Source organism: Coturnix japonica, chromosome 3, assembly GCF_054131305.1.
Source record: "Coturnix japonica strain WE chromosome 3, WE-NBRP24, whole genome shotgun sequence".
Classification (NCBI taxonomy): Eukaryota; Metazoa; Chordata; class Aves; order Galliformes; family Phasianidae; genus Coturnix; species Coturnix japonica.
Window position 1 is genome coordinate 53,074,274 of NC_140665.1, and position 18,414 is coordinate 53,092,687.

General features: G+C 37.9%; 1 protein-coding gene across 14 annotated transcripts in view; it reads left to right on the forward strand.

Moving 5' to 3' along the window:
- Positions 1-11,970: 11,970 nt before the first annotated feature.
- The window catches only part of AHI1 (Abelson helper integration site 1), a 79,435-nt gene continuing 72,991 nt past the window's right edge, over positions 11,971-18,414 (forward strand). For 10 of the 14 annotated variants that reach the window (XR_014944828.1, XR_014944829.1, XR_014944825.1 and 7 more), the window contains exons 1-3: positions 11,971-12,011; positions 15,621-15,694; positions 16,601-16,722. Coding sequence is in view for 7 of the 14 variants with exons in the window: in XM_015858433.3 (XP_015713919.2) it covers positions 15,685-15,694; positions 16,601-16,722 (132 nt within the window). In the remaining 7 variants the exon portion in view is untranslated. Of the gene's footprint in view, positions 12,012-14,584; positions 14,685-15,564; positions 15,695-16,600; positions 16,723-18,414 lie in introns of all 14 variants that reach the window. The other 4 variants (XM_085543587.1, XM_015858434.3, XM_085543588.1 and 1 more) reach the window with 4 other exon arrangements.

Sequence of the window (18,414 nt, forward strand, 5' to 3'; positions counted from 1 at the left end):
TAGATTATTGCATATCCCTACTGAAAAGGCACATGACTTTTGAGATGTTTAGCCTCCACTTCAAGTGTAGCAATCATATAAAAGCAGTTTGTTTAAAGTATTTTTTTAACCGATGCGTCATTTATTTCATTACTGGATAGAACTGGACAAATTTGTCACAAAATATAAATAAAGTTCTGTATTTGACCTCATTCTCTCGAGCAAAATAATAAACAGAAGAGATGGAGTACAGACAAGAACAAAGCTCTACGAACAATAGACATTCAGTTTCTGTTAAAAGTCATTACAGGTTTGAATAAAAATGACAAACACTGGCCTTGTACTCTTCTCACCCAAGAGAACTTGCTGTATTTGTGGCTTAATACTTTCTGTGAATGTGCAATTTGTTTACATTCCTAAGCCTGCTTTGTGCTAAATCTGAAAGGAAAGGCTTCTGCAAAACAGCTGAAAAGACACAGAGTGAAGCTTGTGTGATTCTCATGAGCACAGGAACAGTGAACTATTAGAAAAATAACTTTGCAAAACAATGTCTTAACTAAGGAGATATTATCAGATTTCAGGAAGAAACTCCCTTTCTCTTTCATTCCAGGTGGATATTAAAACTAGTGCCAAATGATAATTATTCTTCCCCTTGTTAGTCCTTTCCTAATACTTTCCAGTCCTCAGGGAGGTCTTGAGGTTCTCAAACAAGTTTTGTGCATTAACAATGCCCACTCAGCTAATTTATAGACCTTGCCTGGTCTCAGACAAATCTGCATATCCTGACTTTTCCTTTCAGAAAACAAGGACTCCTTCCCTGTTTGCTGGGGAAAGTCTGTGTTTTCCACTGTCTAAAATAACCAGATTCCTGAAGAAAAGAGAATTTCTTCTTTGAAGTACAAATCTCAATCTTTTCCATGCTATTCAGATACATAAATGCTTCTTAATGTGGGCATTCCATCAAATAATTTGTTTTCACAAAGAATGTACCATTTCTACTTTATGTAAGCTTTTGAAAGCAATGTTATGAGAATAAAAGTTACATTTTATATGGAACGCTGAGTGTATTCTTATATTTGGGATCTGTCTTAGATTAATTTTTCTCTCAATTCCTTCATCCCTCAAGAATGTATGTATGTAATAGTTTGTTAACTTGCCAGCTTTGCCTGAAGCGTGAACAGGACAGTTCAAGGCAATCCCCAAACATTAGATCCTCCCTTCCTAGAGAAAGGCTTTTACTAATGTGCTCTAAAAGATCACACCACTTCAATTTAGTTGATGTTCCCAATGAATTCTTCAGGACTTCCCAACCTGTATAGAATAATAAAAATATTGAATCATTTGATTTGGAAGGGATCTTTAAAAGTCATCTTATCCAACTCCCTTACAGTGAACAAGGACACCAACAGTTAAATCAGATTGCTCAGAGCCCCCTTCAGCCTGACCTTGAATGCTTCCAAGAGTGGGACACTCACCTCCTCTCTGGACAGACTGCTCCAGAGCCTCACCACCCTTACTGTAAAATAAGCTTCTTTCTTATAACCAGTCTAAATCTGCCCTCTTTTAGTATGAAACCATTTCCCCTTTCCTTACCTTATCACAACAGACCCTGCTAATGAGTCTGCCCTTTCTTATAGCTGCCCTTTAGATACCTGAAAGACTGCTATCAGGTCTCCTAGGAACCTTCTCTTTTCTAGGCTGAAGAGCCCCAGCTCTCACAGCCTGTCCTCATAGAGAAGATGTTCCAACCCTTGGATTATTTTTATAGCATTACTCTGGATGTATTCCAGCAGAGCCATGTCTCTCCTGTACTAAGGGCTCCACAATACTCTAACTGAAGTCTCACCAGAGCAGAGTGGAGGGGCTGGGTCACCTCCCTTCAGCTGCTGCCCATGTTTCTTCTGATGCAGCCCAGCATTGGTTGGCTCTTTAAGCTGAATAATGACATGACATTTAAAAGAGTCAGGAAGTGTTATGTTCCCACTCATGATGGAATTTAACATCTATTTGCCTCCATGAAATTAGACTTAAGACCAGAAAAGATGTAGAAAAGCAAGTTTATTTTCAAAACAATACAAAGGTTACATTACAAAGAATATATCACAACATTTGGAGGAAAACAAATGACAAAGATAAATAAATAAACAAATAAAAAATCATGTTATCTGTCAGATACTTTGGAATGTCTCTGTTCTTTTACATGGTTAGCAGAACTAGGAATTGAAAATAGTGAAAACATTTTACAGTGGCTAGAAGTTCTTATGACCCCTGGACATGGTCTCTCTGAGTAATAACTACTACTTATGGCAGGAGTAAGGAACAACTCCCCCTACTCCCAGGTGGTATAAACAATATATCCTGCATATTTGCTGTGATCCTTTATCTTGGAAGTTATTTCAATAGAAAGATCAAATTTTAACTTCTCTGCTAATGAAATTCAGTTTGCCTGGAGATTTAAGGCTCTGTTTATCAATGAAGAAATGCGCTCTTCTACTGCCTTTTCATTGTAAACTGAGTGTGACAGGTAATTTTTTTAACACTTCTGCAAACAAGTTCATTTCATGACTTATTTTTTTCTGTATTATATACCTTTGAGTGCTAGTTATTGTATAATAATTGTATGATAATTTATGCAGTTTTTTGTCAGCTCTTTGTAACACCCACACGATCATTAATGAGAAAATGATAGAGATAATGGTATGCTTGTATCAGGTGCATCTGGTTCACATCTAGTCTATTCTGAAACATGTCACCATGAGAACTTCATCTTCTGCTACAAGAGTTCACAATTCTGTGTATGTCAGATCCCTGACCCTTGAAACAAACTTGCCCTCTGAATTCATTCTATGCTTCTTTTTCTCCTCTGCTTTCTTGAGGCTATCTGCTTAAAGCATTTCTAAATCCTGTGTTAAGGTGTAAAGAAAGATGAAGGGAAGAATCATTCCAATAGTCATAGGGTAAGAAAATTCTCTCATGCTGCTGGACTTTCTGCTTCTCCCCTTCTGGCTTTGAGAACAATCCAGAGGCTTGAAATGGTAAGGAGAAATCATGGCTTGTCTCCCAGGGCAGCACCAATACCATGGATGGTCAAGAGAACTCTATCAAGGAAAGAAAGATGCTCTTTCCTGCATCTCTGGAAGTCTACAATTGGAACATTTCCAACTGAAACTCATATATTCATGAAAACACCATGAAGAAACAATCTTACATGAGCACAAAACATCACTGCCTTTGTTACCAAACTATCTGATATCATAGATGAGTAAACCAGAACATCCTCTTCATCTCAGTCTTTTTAAAGACTTAATTGAAAATTCCTTATTATGTAAACAAACAAACAACAAAACCAAGTTTAAAAGGACAAGGCAATTCTTGAGTGCCAAAAAATGTACTATTTGATATACTTTTATACCTGTCAATAAAACAGTAAGTATTGCATTTATTCAAAATGTGACTTAAGAAAAAAAAGTCAGAGAAACTTAAGCCTGAAACAATCAAAAGCCAGCTGTAAACAACTTGAGTGATAATAAACTTCTACAGCTAATGCGAAACACATGAATGATCCATACTAGGGGACAATTTAGTCCTCCTTTCTGACTGAGTCATTCAGTGATACTTGAGTATGTGCTGATCCATGCTTTACATGGAAAGAAGACTGTGAAAATATAAGACTCTCAGCTGACTTGAAGCAGCACAAATCAGTCCAAATTATTTGCCTTTAACAGGGGTCTTGTGTACTTGAATTGCATGGAAAGAATTTTCAAATAAGCAACACCATTATTTGTTGTGGCTTCACATCAGAGGCTGCAGTTAAGTGTTTATTCTTAGTCTGTGAAGTATAGACTTCTCCTACTAAACACAGAATTACACACTGAGATAAACTTGGAATAAAATAATCAAAGGGCCATACTCGTTGAAGCCAGAAAAGGAAATAAAACAAAGTCTGGAGAATTCTTAAACTGCGCAGTATTTAAGAGCTGAAAGGACCATTAAATCACCTGATCAACCTATGGAGGTAAGAGGCCATTAGATTTTCTCCAGATACTCATCTCTACAAATTAAAGATTCATAAAATGACTCAGTTCTCAGAGGATTAAGCTGTATCTCCCAAGCAAAGACAGTGGTTTAGCTCTCAGCAGCAACACTAAACTGAGATGAGTATTAGCAAGTAAACCGTAACTGAAGCTACTGAAGGAATACAAAGTTAAAAAGCATTCTTGTCAATGGAGCCAGAGAAAACTTGGTTCCTTGATTAGTATCAGCCTAACAAAAAGAACAAAACATCTGTGATTTGGCAGTAACAAAAAAAATTGCTTCACCTCAAAACTACTCTGATGTCCGATGCTTTGTCTCTGATACTTCACTGGTAAAATGGAGGAAAAAATGTAGTATATGCTGTTACTGACCTTTGTATTTTGAACTATGCAGCCACTGCCAGCTTTCCTCAGAATAATAACTGAAGTGAAATAACTGGTGATGCTGAGCTGCAAGTATTAAGAGTGTGCTGCAGATAATATAGTTATCATTTTCTCCCCTAGAATGGCAGAAACTCATTTAGTGGCTTGGTTATTCATAGACTAGTTTCTCTCTCTCTCTCTCACCTTCCACTTCTAAGTACAAGAAAGTCACCTAAACTTTTGTTCTAATAGATATAATTAGTCCTACATTGTAGTATTATTACAGTTCTGTTTTTGTGGTCCTTCTTTGGACTGTTGCTGGGAACTTCCAAATCTGGACAAAGACACCTATTGAAGAGCAGGGGAAAAACATAGGAAATCATGTAACGATCAATTTCACAGGAGTTCTCATTTAAAAGATAATTATCATGGATGAATAATCAAGACTCTAAATGACTGAAGTAACAGCCATCATAGTTGTGTTGAAAATAAATTGGTTTAGATCACACGGTTTCTTGCTATAAGAGGGTAGCAAACGTTGGGTATTAGGTAAGGACAACAGATGGCACACATCCTTCTATTGTATGCATACATAAATATTTTTGTACCTATGTACAGCTTGCATAAACCAGTCTGAGATATCTAGCCTAGAGAAAATAAGCGTGCAGGTGATATAAATGCAATTAAAAAACTATTTAGAAGTAATTGTTGTTAATTCACTGCCACCACAGAGGCAGTATTAAAGTGAGATTTGCAGGAGTCTGCCCTGAGTCCAACACTATTTGATATTCTAGTTATTGACCGGATATTGTAATAAAGAGGAAACTTTTTAAACTCCTGGTAAAACCAATCTGTGAGGAAATGCAAGTATTTTAGACAAGAAGGTTATACTTCAAAGGGGTCTTGACAAATGGGAAATATATCTGAAATAAAAGAGAATGCAATTCAATAAGGATAGGTACAAGACTACATGCAAAGCAGTGAACACATACACAGCTTGAGGAATGTTTACTTGGAAGTTCTGAAACTACATAGATCAAGAGCTATGCAAGAGTCAACAATATCAGTGCCACTGGAGATAGCATTCATGACTACCACCCAGAAGACTGGTGTAAAGAGAATTTTACTTTTTTGACACTAGGACCTTAGCTGCAGTACTGCATTTAATTTAGGCACCATGCTTTTAAAGATGTTTGGAGCAACTCCAGGGAGTCTAGCATAGGGAAACAGGCATGGCTGAAGATCTATAAAATATCATTTATGGGGAAAGACTGAAAGTACTGAGATTGTTCAGGCTGGAGAAAAGATGGGAAAAGTGTTGACAGTGTTCACATTTTGAAGAATGCTCCCCTTTACTGCTCCAAAAAGAAAGGCAGTAATCTATTCTCTTTCTGCTGAACAGGAGTAAAAGACCTAAATGGTAGCAAAAGGTAGAACAATGTTCTAAAAACAAGCGTAACTAGTCATTGGAGCCTGGAGGCTGTGTAACCTCCAGTTCTATAAGATTTGAAGAACTACTTGCAATAATAGAGATATCATTCCCCCTACATTAAAAAGAACAGATAGATTGCAGGTCACTTCAGAGTCCTATATTCTACATTTCTAAGACAAATGTATCAATCTTTCCACAGGTCACTTGATTAGAACTAATCACTGCAACAACTAGAACTAGCCAGTAGAATTAATCTAATGGACTAATTTGAGTTACTCAAGATCGATCAGATCATAAAATATTTGAGTTCAGGCAGTGCAAGCAAAAGGTGAGAACTATGAGACCGAGACTGTTCAAAAATGCATGGTAACATGAAATATGCTAAAAAGCAAAGTAAGAAAGGAAAATGATTTTATACCCATTCACTGGTAGCCAGATTTATATATGTGGACCATTCTTCAGCTTGATCCGATAATGCAGAGGAATGCTGGGCTGTAGTGGGGAAATGGAGACAGAAAACCATTTAAATGAGAAGGTGATTTAATAAGCAGTATGTGAAAGTTTCAGAGAGTTGGTGTAGTCTCAAAATTATCTTTTAATCCAGTGGGGATCTGCAAATCTGAGTAAGAGTAATGATAGAGACCAGACATATGTCAAAGTAAAATGACTGATTACAGAGGTAGAATTCTGATTATGGAGAATGATGGAAAATTAACATACAACTGGTAGGAACAGTAACAGTTGGCAAAATCATAAAAATGTGGAGAGAAACCGTGGCTAACAAAACTTCAAACAGATATAAGTAGAAAAATATCTAAACTTCAGAAATAAACCAATGAACATTGACGCTATTATTTTCCAACACAATGGTTTCATACACAGTAGGGCTTCCATCTGACTGATCTATGTATATGACTGACACCTTTGCTTCAGATGTGGTCAGGTTGCCATGTCCTTGTTTTACACGGCTCAAAAACAGAGGCAAAATATATGAGTCTTCTACTTCCTGAAGCAAAAGATTATTCTTTTGCAGTCTCAAAAAATAAGAGCTGCCTTTAGGTTACCTAGTTTAACAGAAAACGGACACAGACTAAAAAAGAAGCCAGTAAGAAAAAAAAAAAAGGCACAAGCACAGAAAGAGGAGGCAATACTACATTAAGCACAAACTGCATTCCAAATAACAGAGAAAACATTAGAGAAAACTGGAATTTAAAGGAGAAAAGAGTATCTATGATAAACCTTAGATTTCTGGTTTCAGAAGCAAAGTTAGGAACTGAGTTAGTAATAAGTACACTAAAATCAGAAACAGGGCAAACAGAAACTTTTGGCAATAACCTCAAATGATGTTATGCCTTTGCTCAGGAGATAGCAGAATCCAGAGAGGCATGTATTTGGGAATTAAAAATGTAGATTTGCTAATATGTACATAGAAACAATGGCTAAAATACACATTAATTATGAGTTGTGATGAGATTAGGATATATAAAAAGAAGCTTGTCACGGCTTCATTGTAGAGATAGGGAAAAGGAATGTAAAGATGGCCAAAACTGAAAACTTTTTTCAGGTTGAAAGGCATCTTCAGTCAATTCCTAGTTTCTAGCTCAAGAAAAAGGGCAGAAGTGGGAGAACAGAGACTTAGAGTTATTTGTGCTGAACATATGAATTACTTAACAGATATTTCTTTAACTATAAGCATCATTTTAATTATAAGCATCTGTTATTGCTTTGCATATTAAAGGAGGAATATCCTATGCAAAATCAGGTACTGTTTTATTATCCATCATCAAACCATCAGGATATTTAATTAGCGATTTTGAGTTCATTTTACTCCAAAATAAATTTGAAATGTTGTTCCAAAAGTAATGCCTCCTATTTATTTACATGGAAACTACAAGAGATATAAACAGTACTATAACACTGTTTGTGGGGGCAAATTCTCAGCTACAAAACACTATTTTTCAACCCTGTCATCATCATTAGCTATGTACTTTTTTAAGTGACAAATGAAAGCCTACATGCCATACACATAAAAATCTGTCAACTTCAGCCTCATATTGGTTCAGTAGGTTCTGACAAACTTTCTGTTCATGCATGAGCTTTCATGGGACCCGCCTGCCTCAAACTTTGCAGTATTCCACCATCATTTCCAATTAACTGAAGCTGATACTAAGCTTCTTATGCAGCAGTTTGTATGGATGAGCTGATCAAGTCGCTCTCACTTCTGTAGTGTGCCAGCTGTGCATGGCCATCTGGAATGTGGCTTGCCCTTCACATTGTGGTCATCACTGCTGAAATGCACCACTTACTGCCTAACCGTATTCACATCCACTGTTTGTCTCCATAAAAATTCAGCAAGCATTGTTGAATGTCAGTGAATGCCATTTCTTCCAATGGAAGAATTCAATGACACACATTTGCTTCATATTTCCATGTCAGATGTCATTTTGTCAGACTGCCCCTCTGTTGCCATCTGTCACACAGCAGCAACTTGTGGGAAGGTTCAGTGTCTACTGCCATACCACTAATATCTGCCTCTGACACCACAATTGAACATATTAAAATAGGAGGCATTACATTCGGAGCACACTTGTAAATTGACTTATAAAGTATCATCATAAATAACATATGTGACTTTGACATAATGGTACCTTCAAGAGAAATTAAAGGTAAAGTTGTTTGGTTTTTTTTTCTGTGCCAGTATCAAAATCTGATTATGCTAGTATACCAATGCAACACCCTAACAAAGGCAAAATGACCTACTTAGTCAGTATCCATAACTGCAGAAATAAACTGCACATTTGTTTGAAAGCAGAATTTCAGTACAAAAATGAGATTTCTCACCTTTTTGATCTCAGATCTTTCCAATGCAATACTGCAATGAAGTTAAACATTCACACTGTGTCATTTACCTCTCAGATACCTACAGTGAAGCCGCAACAAGACTCCACAAGAGATGGATCAGAAGCAAACGAAAACAAGGCTGCCCTAATAGAAATCTAAAGTATCTCTGAAGTTAAATAGAACTCTTGCTGGCAGGAATACTGATTTTTATTGAACAAACCACTGGAAGCTTGGAAAGAGATGAATATTAATCATGCTAACAAATTATTCCAGTAAGATAAGCAATGATTAAAACAGTATTCTTGAATATTCTGAAAACAAATAAAGAAGAACCTACCAGAAGTCTATGAATTAAAATCTCTGAGATGACCTGACGATACAGATGATACAAATCAACTGAAACATTTTAAAGAATACATTAGTCTTCTACAAAATGATGGAGGCCACAAGTAGTCTACAAATAAAAAACTATTAATCACTGGATACAAGAGGGATGTACAGCAGAGCCAAGCTCTCATCATTATTCTTTCATCATTATTCTTAATTAAAGAACACTGAAGAGCTGAGAAACAGAAAACAATGTAATTAAAATGTATGCAAAGATGCACTAACCATCGACATTTTGAAAAGTTCAACAGTGCTGCACTTAGTTGCAGGAAAAATTCAACTCCAATAAGCAGTGTTTGCAAATACTTCAGGAAAAAAAACAACCCAGACTTAGTGACATGTGTTGCTACTCTGCCATCATGTGGCGAAGTACCTGCAGTTTCCCAGATGAGAACCTGCTTTCAAGAACACAAAATTTTTTAAGTGCTATTGTTCATTAAAACCAGCTTCTAGGATTGTGCTACTTTTTAGTTTCAAACTTGCTCCAACTCTCTCCATTGCTAAGACAGCTAAGACTGGAGTTTCACGAAAGATTCCTAAACTGAAATCATCTGCATGTAGATTTAGCATTTAGATGTTTCTTTCAATTTTAATGCATTGATTTTCTGTTATCAGCCTACAAGTAAAAGCTGTAGCAAACTTGTGAAATAAGTCTTCTCCACTTCAGAAATTTTAGCTTTGAGGGAACTGTCACCCACAATAAAGTGATAAAGCAGAAAATAATCCATTTTCTACTGAAATTTAGAATGATAACTGCAGCTCAAAAAAGTCAATAAGGGTAAAGGACATTCAGAAACACATGCAAAAAGTCTTTACTGGAAAAGGGCTGAGTATATTGCATCCTTGTGTATTACCCTGAACTACACTAACTTCAAGTGGTGTGTCAAGGTCTGAACTAACAACGAAACCTTTTCATCTCAAGGAACTGAAGCTCTGAGAAAAGCCAATAGAAATCTACACTGCCAAATGAGCATGTACTGACATTTATAGTTACACTATCCAACTATTTAGGAATTCCAAAATAGTTAGGCCTCACAATTTGCTTTCAAAGTGCTAAAATTTGGCATGTTAGATACACTGATCTCAGGATATGAAGTATCTTGCATGACTCATTTCTAAGCTTACTAAAGGAACTGGTAATTGATCTTAGACATTTTTGTGGCATTTCTTTTCCTAATCAGTATCACTAAATTTCTTCTGTGAGTTGTCACATTAACTACACAAGCTTCACTTTCTGTGAAAAAGATTTTTTGCTCAGAACACCCAATAGCAGAAGCCAAAATTACATTTGTCTATGAAGAGAACATAATTCACAAATAACTTCTGCTAGAACCCCACTGTATATTTAGACCTGTGTAAATCGCCCAATCTCAAATACTGTTTCTATTTCATGCCTTCAAGTGACACCTAGAGGTTGTTCCCTTAATAGGACAGATTATGACAAGACAGATTATGGGACAGGTAATGACAAGAACTTCAATCCATTCTTCATCATTTCAAAATGCCAGCAATATTTTAAAATACACACGATATCTGCAAACATTCCTAATGTGGACTATAATACATCATCATTGTGCGTGTCCCTTTCTACTTCTCATACATAAGTAATGGGAAACTTTCGACAGAAAAGCTACTTCACTTGAAAGGTGAATACAGTGAATACAGACTTTTCAGTTCATTGAAGAATAAAATCCCACGCACCCATGTAACATTTCTTTCTCAGGAGTCTTGTTTTTCTCCACACAGCAGAATAGGATTCGTGTACTTGTGTATGTTTTTGGGTAGGATGCATTGCATTTGGAACACACATGCTTTTCTTTGGTCACTCAGAGGTCATCCAAGTACAGACAAAATGCATCCCATGATTTTCTGGGCTGACAAAGTTCCCAGCTAGACCTCTTAGATGCTCCCCTTGACTTCCATTGCTTTTGCAATAACAAGTGAAGTTTAAATCTTTTCCAAATACATTTTACTATCATGAAATGGGGAAAAAAAGGATATTTGTGACACTCACTTTGTTACACATTGTAATATTCTGAGCTGTACTGCAAATGTCATTTTTAACTTTAAGAACTGCCTGATATCAGCAGATCATGTTACATACTTTGAAAAGCACATGGGAATATCTACAAGACATAGAGTTTCACAGGAATAAACACGGAAAAAAAATTCTTTAGATCAGTGCGACATTAATCTTGACCTAAAGTAGCTTTCTATATGGAATGTTCTTAATGGCAGAATAGTGATTTTGAACCATCCCAGGATGAAGGTAGTGAATTTAATATAAACTTATACTTCTGCTCTTATCACAGAATACACTACATCTATTCCATATCACAGAAGTCACAGAATGACCCGGGTTGGAAGGGACCTCAAGGATCATGTAGTTCCAACCCCCTGCCTGGTAGGGCCACCAAACATACACATTTACTAGATCAGGTTGCCCAGGGCCCCGTCCAACCTGGCCTTGAACACCTCCAAGGACGGGGCATCCACAGCCTCCCTGGGCAGCCTGTTCCAGGGCCGAACCACTCTCCTAGTGAAGAACTTCCCCCTAACATCCAACCTAAATCTTCCCTCTTATCACAGAATACACTACATCTATTCCATAGGACTATCAACAAAAGCTGAAGTGTTTCTTTCTGCTTATTCCCACAAAACATCCACATTCTACCACTTGCACCACAGGGGATTCGAACCCATGCACTGTTGAATTTGAAGTGTATTAGTGAACATCCTCCACACGGTCACGGCACTTCCGCTCCTTGCCAGCAGGAAGAGCCATGAGCAAGTCGAACCCAGCGCTGTGCCCTTGGTGCGCATGCGCCAGACGCCCGGTTTCCCTGGCAGCGGGGATTGTTTTCGGCCAAACCATCTGCGCGGCGCTGCGGGGGGGAGCGCCGGGTAAGGGAGAGCCCACTGACGGGGGGACACGGGGCTGCCCCTGCGCTGCCACCGAGGCGGACGGGCCCGATGTGAGTGATGTCGTTGCGCCGCGGGCGGGTGGGAAAGCGGGGTAGTGTAAGGCAGGGGACGGCTGGGGTGCGGAGGAGGGCAGGATGGGATCCGCCCCCAGCCCCCCTCGGCGGTCGGGGGTCGGCGGTGGATGCGGAGCGCGCTGTGACGCAGCCGTTGGTGCTTGCGGGCGGTGCTCGGAGGGGAGACGGCGTGGAGAGGACGGCTGGGCCTGTGGGTGTTGGGGGGGACAGCTGTGCACCTCTCGTAGGCTGTTTTGATAGGCAAGTTCATAGATATTTGCATGGCGTTAATAAAGTTTATTGTCAGCTTTCTCGACTTAGAATAACGCCCCTACTTTGTGAACTCACACTTATTGTTAGCCTTTCAATACATGAAGGGAACTTAGACCCAGGAGGGGAGTAAACTCTTGGAAAGGGCTGACAATAGCAGGACACGGGGAAATGGTTTTAAGTTAAAAGAGGGAAGATTTAGGTTGGATGTTAGGGGGAAGTTCTTTACTAGAAGAGTGGTTAGGTCCTGGAACAGGCTGCCCAGGGAGGTTGTGGATGCCCCGTCCTTGGAGGTGTTCAAGACCAGGTTGGACGGGGCCCTGGGCAACCTGATCTAGTAAAGGTTTATGTTTGGTGGCCCTGCCAGGCAGGGGGGTTGGAACTACATGATCCTTGAGGTCCCTTCCAACCCGGGTCATTGATTCTATGATTCTGTGATTGTTAGTAAAAATGAACAAATTCCACTCGGTATTATTTTCCTACCTACTGGTAAAATCCAAGATCTCCTACTATGAGATGACTGACCTCATCTAAAGGATCAGATATGAACTAAGAGCTGCTGGAATATTTTTGAATTCCTGTTCTATAGTACAATTTATACAAATTCTTATCTGTTATAATATAACTTGCTCTTGAGTTTGTCATTCATTTATTAATAAAAGCATTTTTCCAGGGTGGTGTGGCATGCTTTGCTTTGGGAATACCCACATTGTAAATGCAGAATATAGTGACTCACTGTTCTGCAACTGTGAAAAGAACAGAAACTGATGGAGAATCAGATTTAGAAGTACAGGTGGAATATTAGAAAAAATCAAGACTTGATTTTTCTGAAAGGTCTCCATTGGCTCTTGGAAGATTTAATGATTTATTTTTCCTGGTTATTCCTGATGGCTGAAATATGCTACTGTTCCCAAATAAGTATTTTTGTCATTCCTGGATTGCCTTAAGTTCATTAACATGGGAAAGATTAAGTCCAGTCAGGCAACAGTGTATTTTACCAGATTAATCTCAGTGAGTTTATTTTAGGTTGAATGTCAAGGGGTCACTATGAGGGTGGTGAGGTGCTGGCACAGGCTGCCCATAGAGGTTGTGGGTGCCCCATCCCTGGAGGTGTTCAAGGCCAGGTTGGATGGGGCCCTGGGCATCCTGGTCTAGTGTTAAATGTGGAAGTTTGTGGCCCTGCCTGTGGAAAGGGGTTGGGGATTCATAATCCTTGAGGTCCCTTCAACCCTAGGCCATTGTGTGGTTCAGACTGGGGGCTTGTGGTTGTTGATCTCTAATGTAAGGTTAAATCTCTCCTATTTTAAGGTGATGTTATATAAACAGTTCTTATCCCTGTTGATTAATGATCTATATTTACACCAGTCTAATGGTTGCTTTAACCATGTCAGACATCTTGTGATTCTGAACTAGAAATGTGCGTGAAAGAAAAACACTGCCACTATAGGATTTAATCTCAATTTTACTGAGATAAGATGATACTTCTGAATGCTCAGATGTAAATGGAAAGTGCCCGTGGTCAATTTGGCAAACCTATGCATTTCATAGAGACTACTGGTCACGTAAGATGAGCCTGGCCTTGGGAAAGATATTTGTTCCGTTATGAGGAAAACTGTCTGCAAAATTAATTTACATGCAGGTTTTTGTTGTTGTATGACTCGCTTGTCCTTTGGCTATAAAATATACCCATACTTGTAGTCAGTTTGTACTTTCATTCCCTGTTAGAGTAAGGCATTTGTGTTACTTTAAACAGTCACTGTTTAATTGTGCTGTTGAAGCTTTGCTCTACAAGTAGGAACATTTTTAGTAAGGAAAAATATTTGTGCCCTGGTGGGTGAAAGGATGAAGCATATTAAAGAATACATCATTTCCTGTGAAGTCACTCTGGCCATCCTTGGGCATTTCAGATGTTCTTACATTGTTGGATGCTGAGTACACAAAACTAATAACATCTGCCAGCTGACTAAGCAGCATTTATTTAACCTCAAACCAACCCGTACACTTTGTCTATTTTTTTGTTTGTTTCTTAATTTGGTTTGGTTTTGTCAGTTAACAGAATAGGCTACCATAAGTAACTGAAAGCTTGTGCCAGTGGGGGATAAGGAAGAAGCAAGAAACACTGAAAGAGACAGGACGAACCCGAGGCCTACCATAGTGAAGATGCTCAGGCCCATAATCCACCCCAACTCCTAATCTATATACAAGTATTGTCTGTGCTAGATGGCTTGGACTGAAGCTGTTCTGGATAGAATTAGTCAGTAGAGCTTAATAAAGTTTATTAGTGCATCTTAATTTACTAGGACTGGTGTATTTTGGGTCCTGTCAGTGTGTGAGTGGTGTCTAACACAGGCTGTTCTGTAGGAAGAACTTGGAACTCTTGCCTGAGGAGCTATTGGAAAGGTAGGTAGGGCTGGTAGTGTATTGCATAGAAGGTCTAGGGAAACACAATGTATTCATAGGTCATAGGAAGGTAAGTTTCATTAGTTCCATGGTTTGCAAAATGGCTTTTTGTATTATACAACTGTTCTGCTTTTGACACATTCTTGGCAATACCAAGGAAAGTATTCACAGGTAGACCAATAATCTTAGAAGAGCTGAACTCACCTTACTACTGAAGGTGCCCTCTGGCTGTGCAGCATTCTTCCTTAGGAAAAAGCCCAGGCATAAGAGATATCCTCCCTACAGTGGCTGGCCCTTACGTGAGCCCAGGGCAACTCAACACTGCATCCACCCCTTCTGGTCAGGTGGAGTGCAGAGAGAGGTACAAACAGTTTGCCTGTGCTCGCTGGGCCAGCCCCAACCCCTTCATCAGGTGCTCCATTACCAGTTTAAGCCCTGACCTAACAGTTCCCCTACAACGACAATCTCATTTTTCTTGATGAAGAGATAAATCCATGTAATATTTTTATTTGCCTTCCAGCTTTGTTTGTATTGCAGTTTCAAGCTTTTCTCCGCAACCAGTAGGGTGTAACAGTTTTTTCTTTGCAGAAAAGTTTCATGTAATTGCTTGTCTACTTCATTCAAAATACAAATGCTTTAGGTAAACATAAATATTTAGAGAACTGCACTAAAGTTAGATTTGCTAACAGCTGTGAATCTTTTCCATGTAGGCTATCGATTGGCTAACATGGGACTTATTTAAAATGCTATCAGATAGGAATCTGATTAGGGAAGTTTCAGTGTAAATGGCTTGTCATAATTTAGTGAAATACTTATTTCCAGACTGTCTGAAAGACCTATAGTCATACTTGATATTAATGAATACACATTCAATTTGTAGCTTTAATAAAGTCTATGGCCCAGTTATGTTAATTAAAGTTGTTAATTACTTTCAAGACAATGATGAATGCCGAGGAAGAAGCAGCCATTGTGTTGAGCCTCCTTTAACTGAAGACTGAAAATGCCGACAGGTAGGAATATTTGTGTTTGATTTCTAATGCATATTTTAATAGATAGAACTACATGATGGGAACTTCTTCCGTTGATGAATTTTTCAAGCTGCATTGCTTTTCTTTTGAACCCATGGTTGTGCCTGGTTTTCAAGATACTGCTTTATTATTATTATTATTATTATTATTATTATTATTATTATTATTATTATTATTATTATTATTATTGTTATTATTATTATTTAATGTATCTGCTTCTTTAACTATATTAATTATAATGGTAAATATGCTTTAGCTGAGGATTCTGTAGGCTTTTCTGGTGGTGCGCTGGATTGCGTTTGTAATAATTTAGTTACAAATTAAGCATTACCTAGGCACAGGGTGGCAGGGCTAGAACACCTGCTCCTTCAAGCGTTGAAATGCTGCTGATAACAATATTACAGTTCAGATAAATCCAGGGGCTCTCAACTTTAGCTGTTTTCAGATCCATAGGTGCTTCTGCCTCTTGCAGATTTGTTTCAGGCTCAGTAAGAGCCCAGAGATGCTCCTTTTCCTGGGGGACAGTATGTTAACATCTTTTATCAGGGTACTACTGATCAGAAATGATGAGGGCAATCATCTGTGCTCTGCTTTGGGTAGCTCAAGGTCTTTTGCTGTTCCTGATGTGTGTACTGTTTAAAAATCTGCTTTCTTCAGGAAACAGATTAAAAACAGTGCCAGTTTCAGCAATGAGTAGCTGTGTGTGTTTGTACCATGTTGCCAAGTGATCCTCTCGCAGTTCACACAGTCAGTGGAAATTCTTAACTAAATACTAAGCACATTTCTTGGTACATTTTTCCTGGTATAAATAATTACTGCCTCCTGTTGTGTTAAAGTACTTTTATGGAGAAGTGGTTTTTGAATCACAGTCTAATTTACATTTTTCAGTTGAAAGTGAGGCAAAGGCAAAAACCAAAGTTCGCTTTGAGGAAATCTTCAGACGTCATGCTGGCCTAACAGATGAAAATAAATCAAGGAAAAAGAAGTTTCCCTCTCAGGAGAATATTGTGGTAAGTCTGAAAGCCTCCAAATTTTGTTTAGCTGCCTTTCTTCATGGAAAAAGACCAGGAAAATGGACCTCAGAAAGGAAGTGTGCAGAAATATAGTTTATACTTTGAACAAAATGCTTACGTGTCTTTTGGTTTAACATGGGTTTTATTTATTGTTTTTGTACCTGAAGTTGATTCTTTTACCTTAGTGGCCTGTCAAAATCATTTGGTACGTATTTTTGGAAAAGAATAAGTGATATACACTCATTTAAAGTCAGTCATTACTTTTTTCTTATTATGTTTTTTTAAATTTTTGCAATTTTCATATTTGCTACTGACCAGTAGGAATTTGAATGATAGAATTATGTGGGATTATAGCCATAACTATTTGGTTTTGAGTAATACAGGTGTAAAATACATCTGTGACTCGAGAATTTATAAGACCTTAAACCATCATCAATTTAATTCCCTAAAGTTACTGATATAGGAATTTACAAACAATATTAAACAACACTTGACATGTTTTTTCATTTTGATCTCTATAATCAACATATTTCTGCATGTGCTGAACTATATTTCTTTACCTGTGTTGCATGTGTACTTAGGCAGTACACCCATTTTAAGGATTGTGCCTTAGCTCATGACTTGCAGATTAGGAATGCTTCTATTAATGTCACTGCATGGTTAGATAACTTTTGTGGCATACCTCTCATTAAAAGAACCCAAAAGATTCCTTTGAGTTCATTTCATAACATTTTTCTTGAACAGAAACATAGTTTTTGAGTCCTATATAATTCCAACTATTGATGATTAGATTTTCCAAGGAAAGGTCTTTGCTTAAAATACGAGTTTATTTTTGTGTGTGTTATTTTGTTTAGTTTTGGTTTTTATTTTCTTCCTGCTAGGTTTTATGCTGTCCATCTTTTTTCTTGCAGTTGCATCCATTTCAGATGTTGGAAGTGAAAGTTCATTCTTTTGTAACTCATTAAAAACAATTGAATGTTATTCTCAGATCTTTACATATATTTATTACTGACTATGTAACTACTAAATCTACTTATAGATAAAACCACCCAATATTGTCATACAGAAATACAGCTTTGTCTTTTGATCATCTGAAGCTAGTATTTATGGATTTTCATATATACGTATATATTTAGAGGCTCAGGGAGACCTCATTGTACTCTGCAACTTCCTGAAGGGAGATTGTGATGAGGAGGACTTTGGCTTCTTCTTTCAGGCAATCAGAGGCATATGTAACTGTGGCCTTGTAAGGGTTATCAAGTGAAGATCACCAAGCTGTTTTGCTGTTCTGTAGATCAATCCCTATGGAAAACAAAAGGAAGTACATGCAGTGGATGAAGGTTTATTCTAGAGTGAAGCTCAGTGCATTACTGGTTTTTAAATTACTTAACCCACCAGTCACAACCAACAACTCCTTGCAAGGTTATCAGCATCTTCTAAAAGAAGACTTCTTCAAAAGCGATATTCAAAGACCTGCTAATTCAATAGTACAGAAATCTTTTGTTGCACAGACATAACTATATAAATGTTATGATGCTGAGGGGAGTAGATGATCTTTAAAGTCTCCTCCAACCCAAGCCATTCTGTGCTTCTATGAAACATGTTTTTCATTGTTTTGTGTTTGTTTTTTTTTTTAATTTGTAATTTTTAAGGATGATGCACATAGTTGTATATTCGCGTGCAACTATA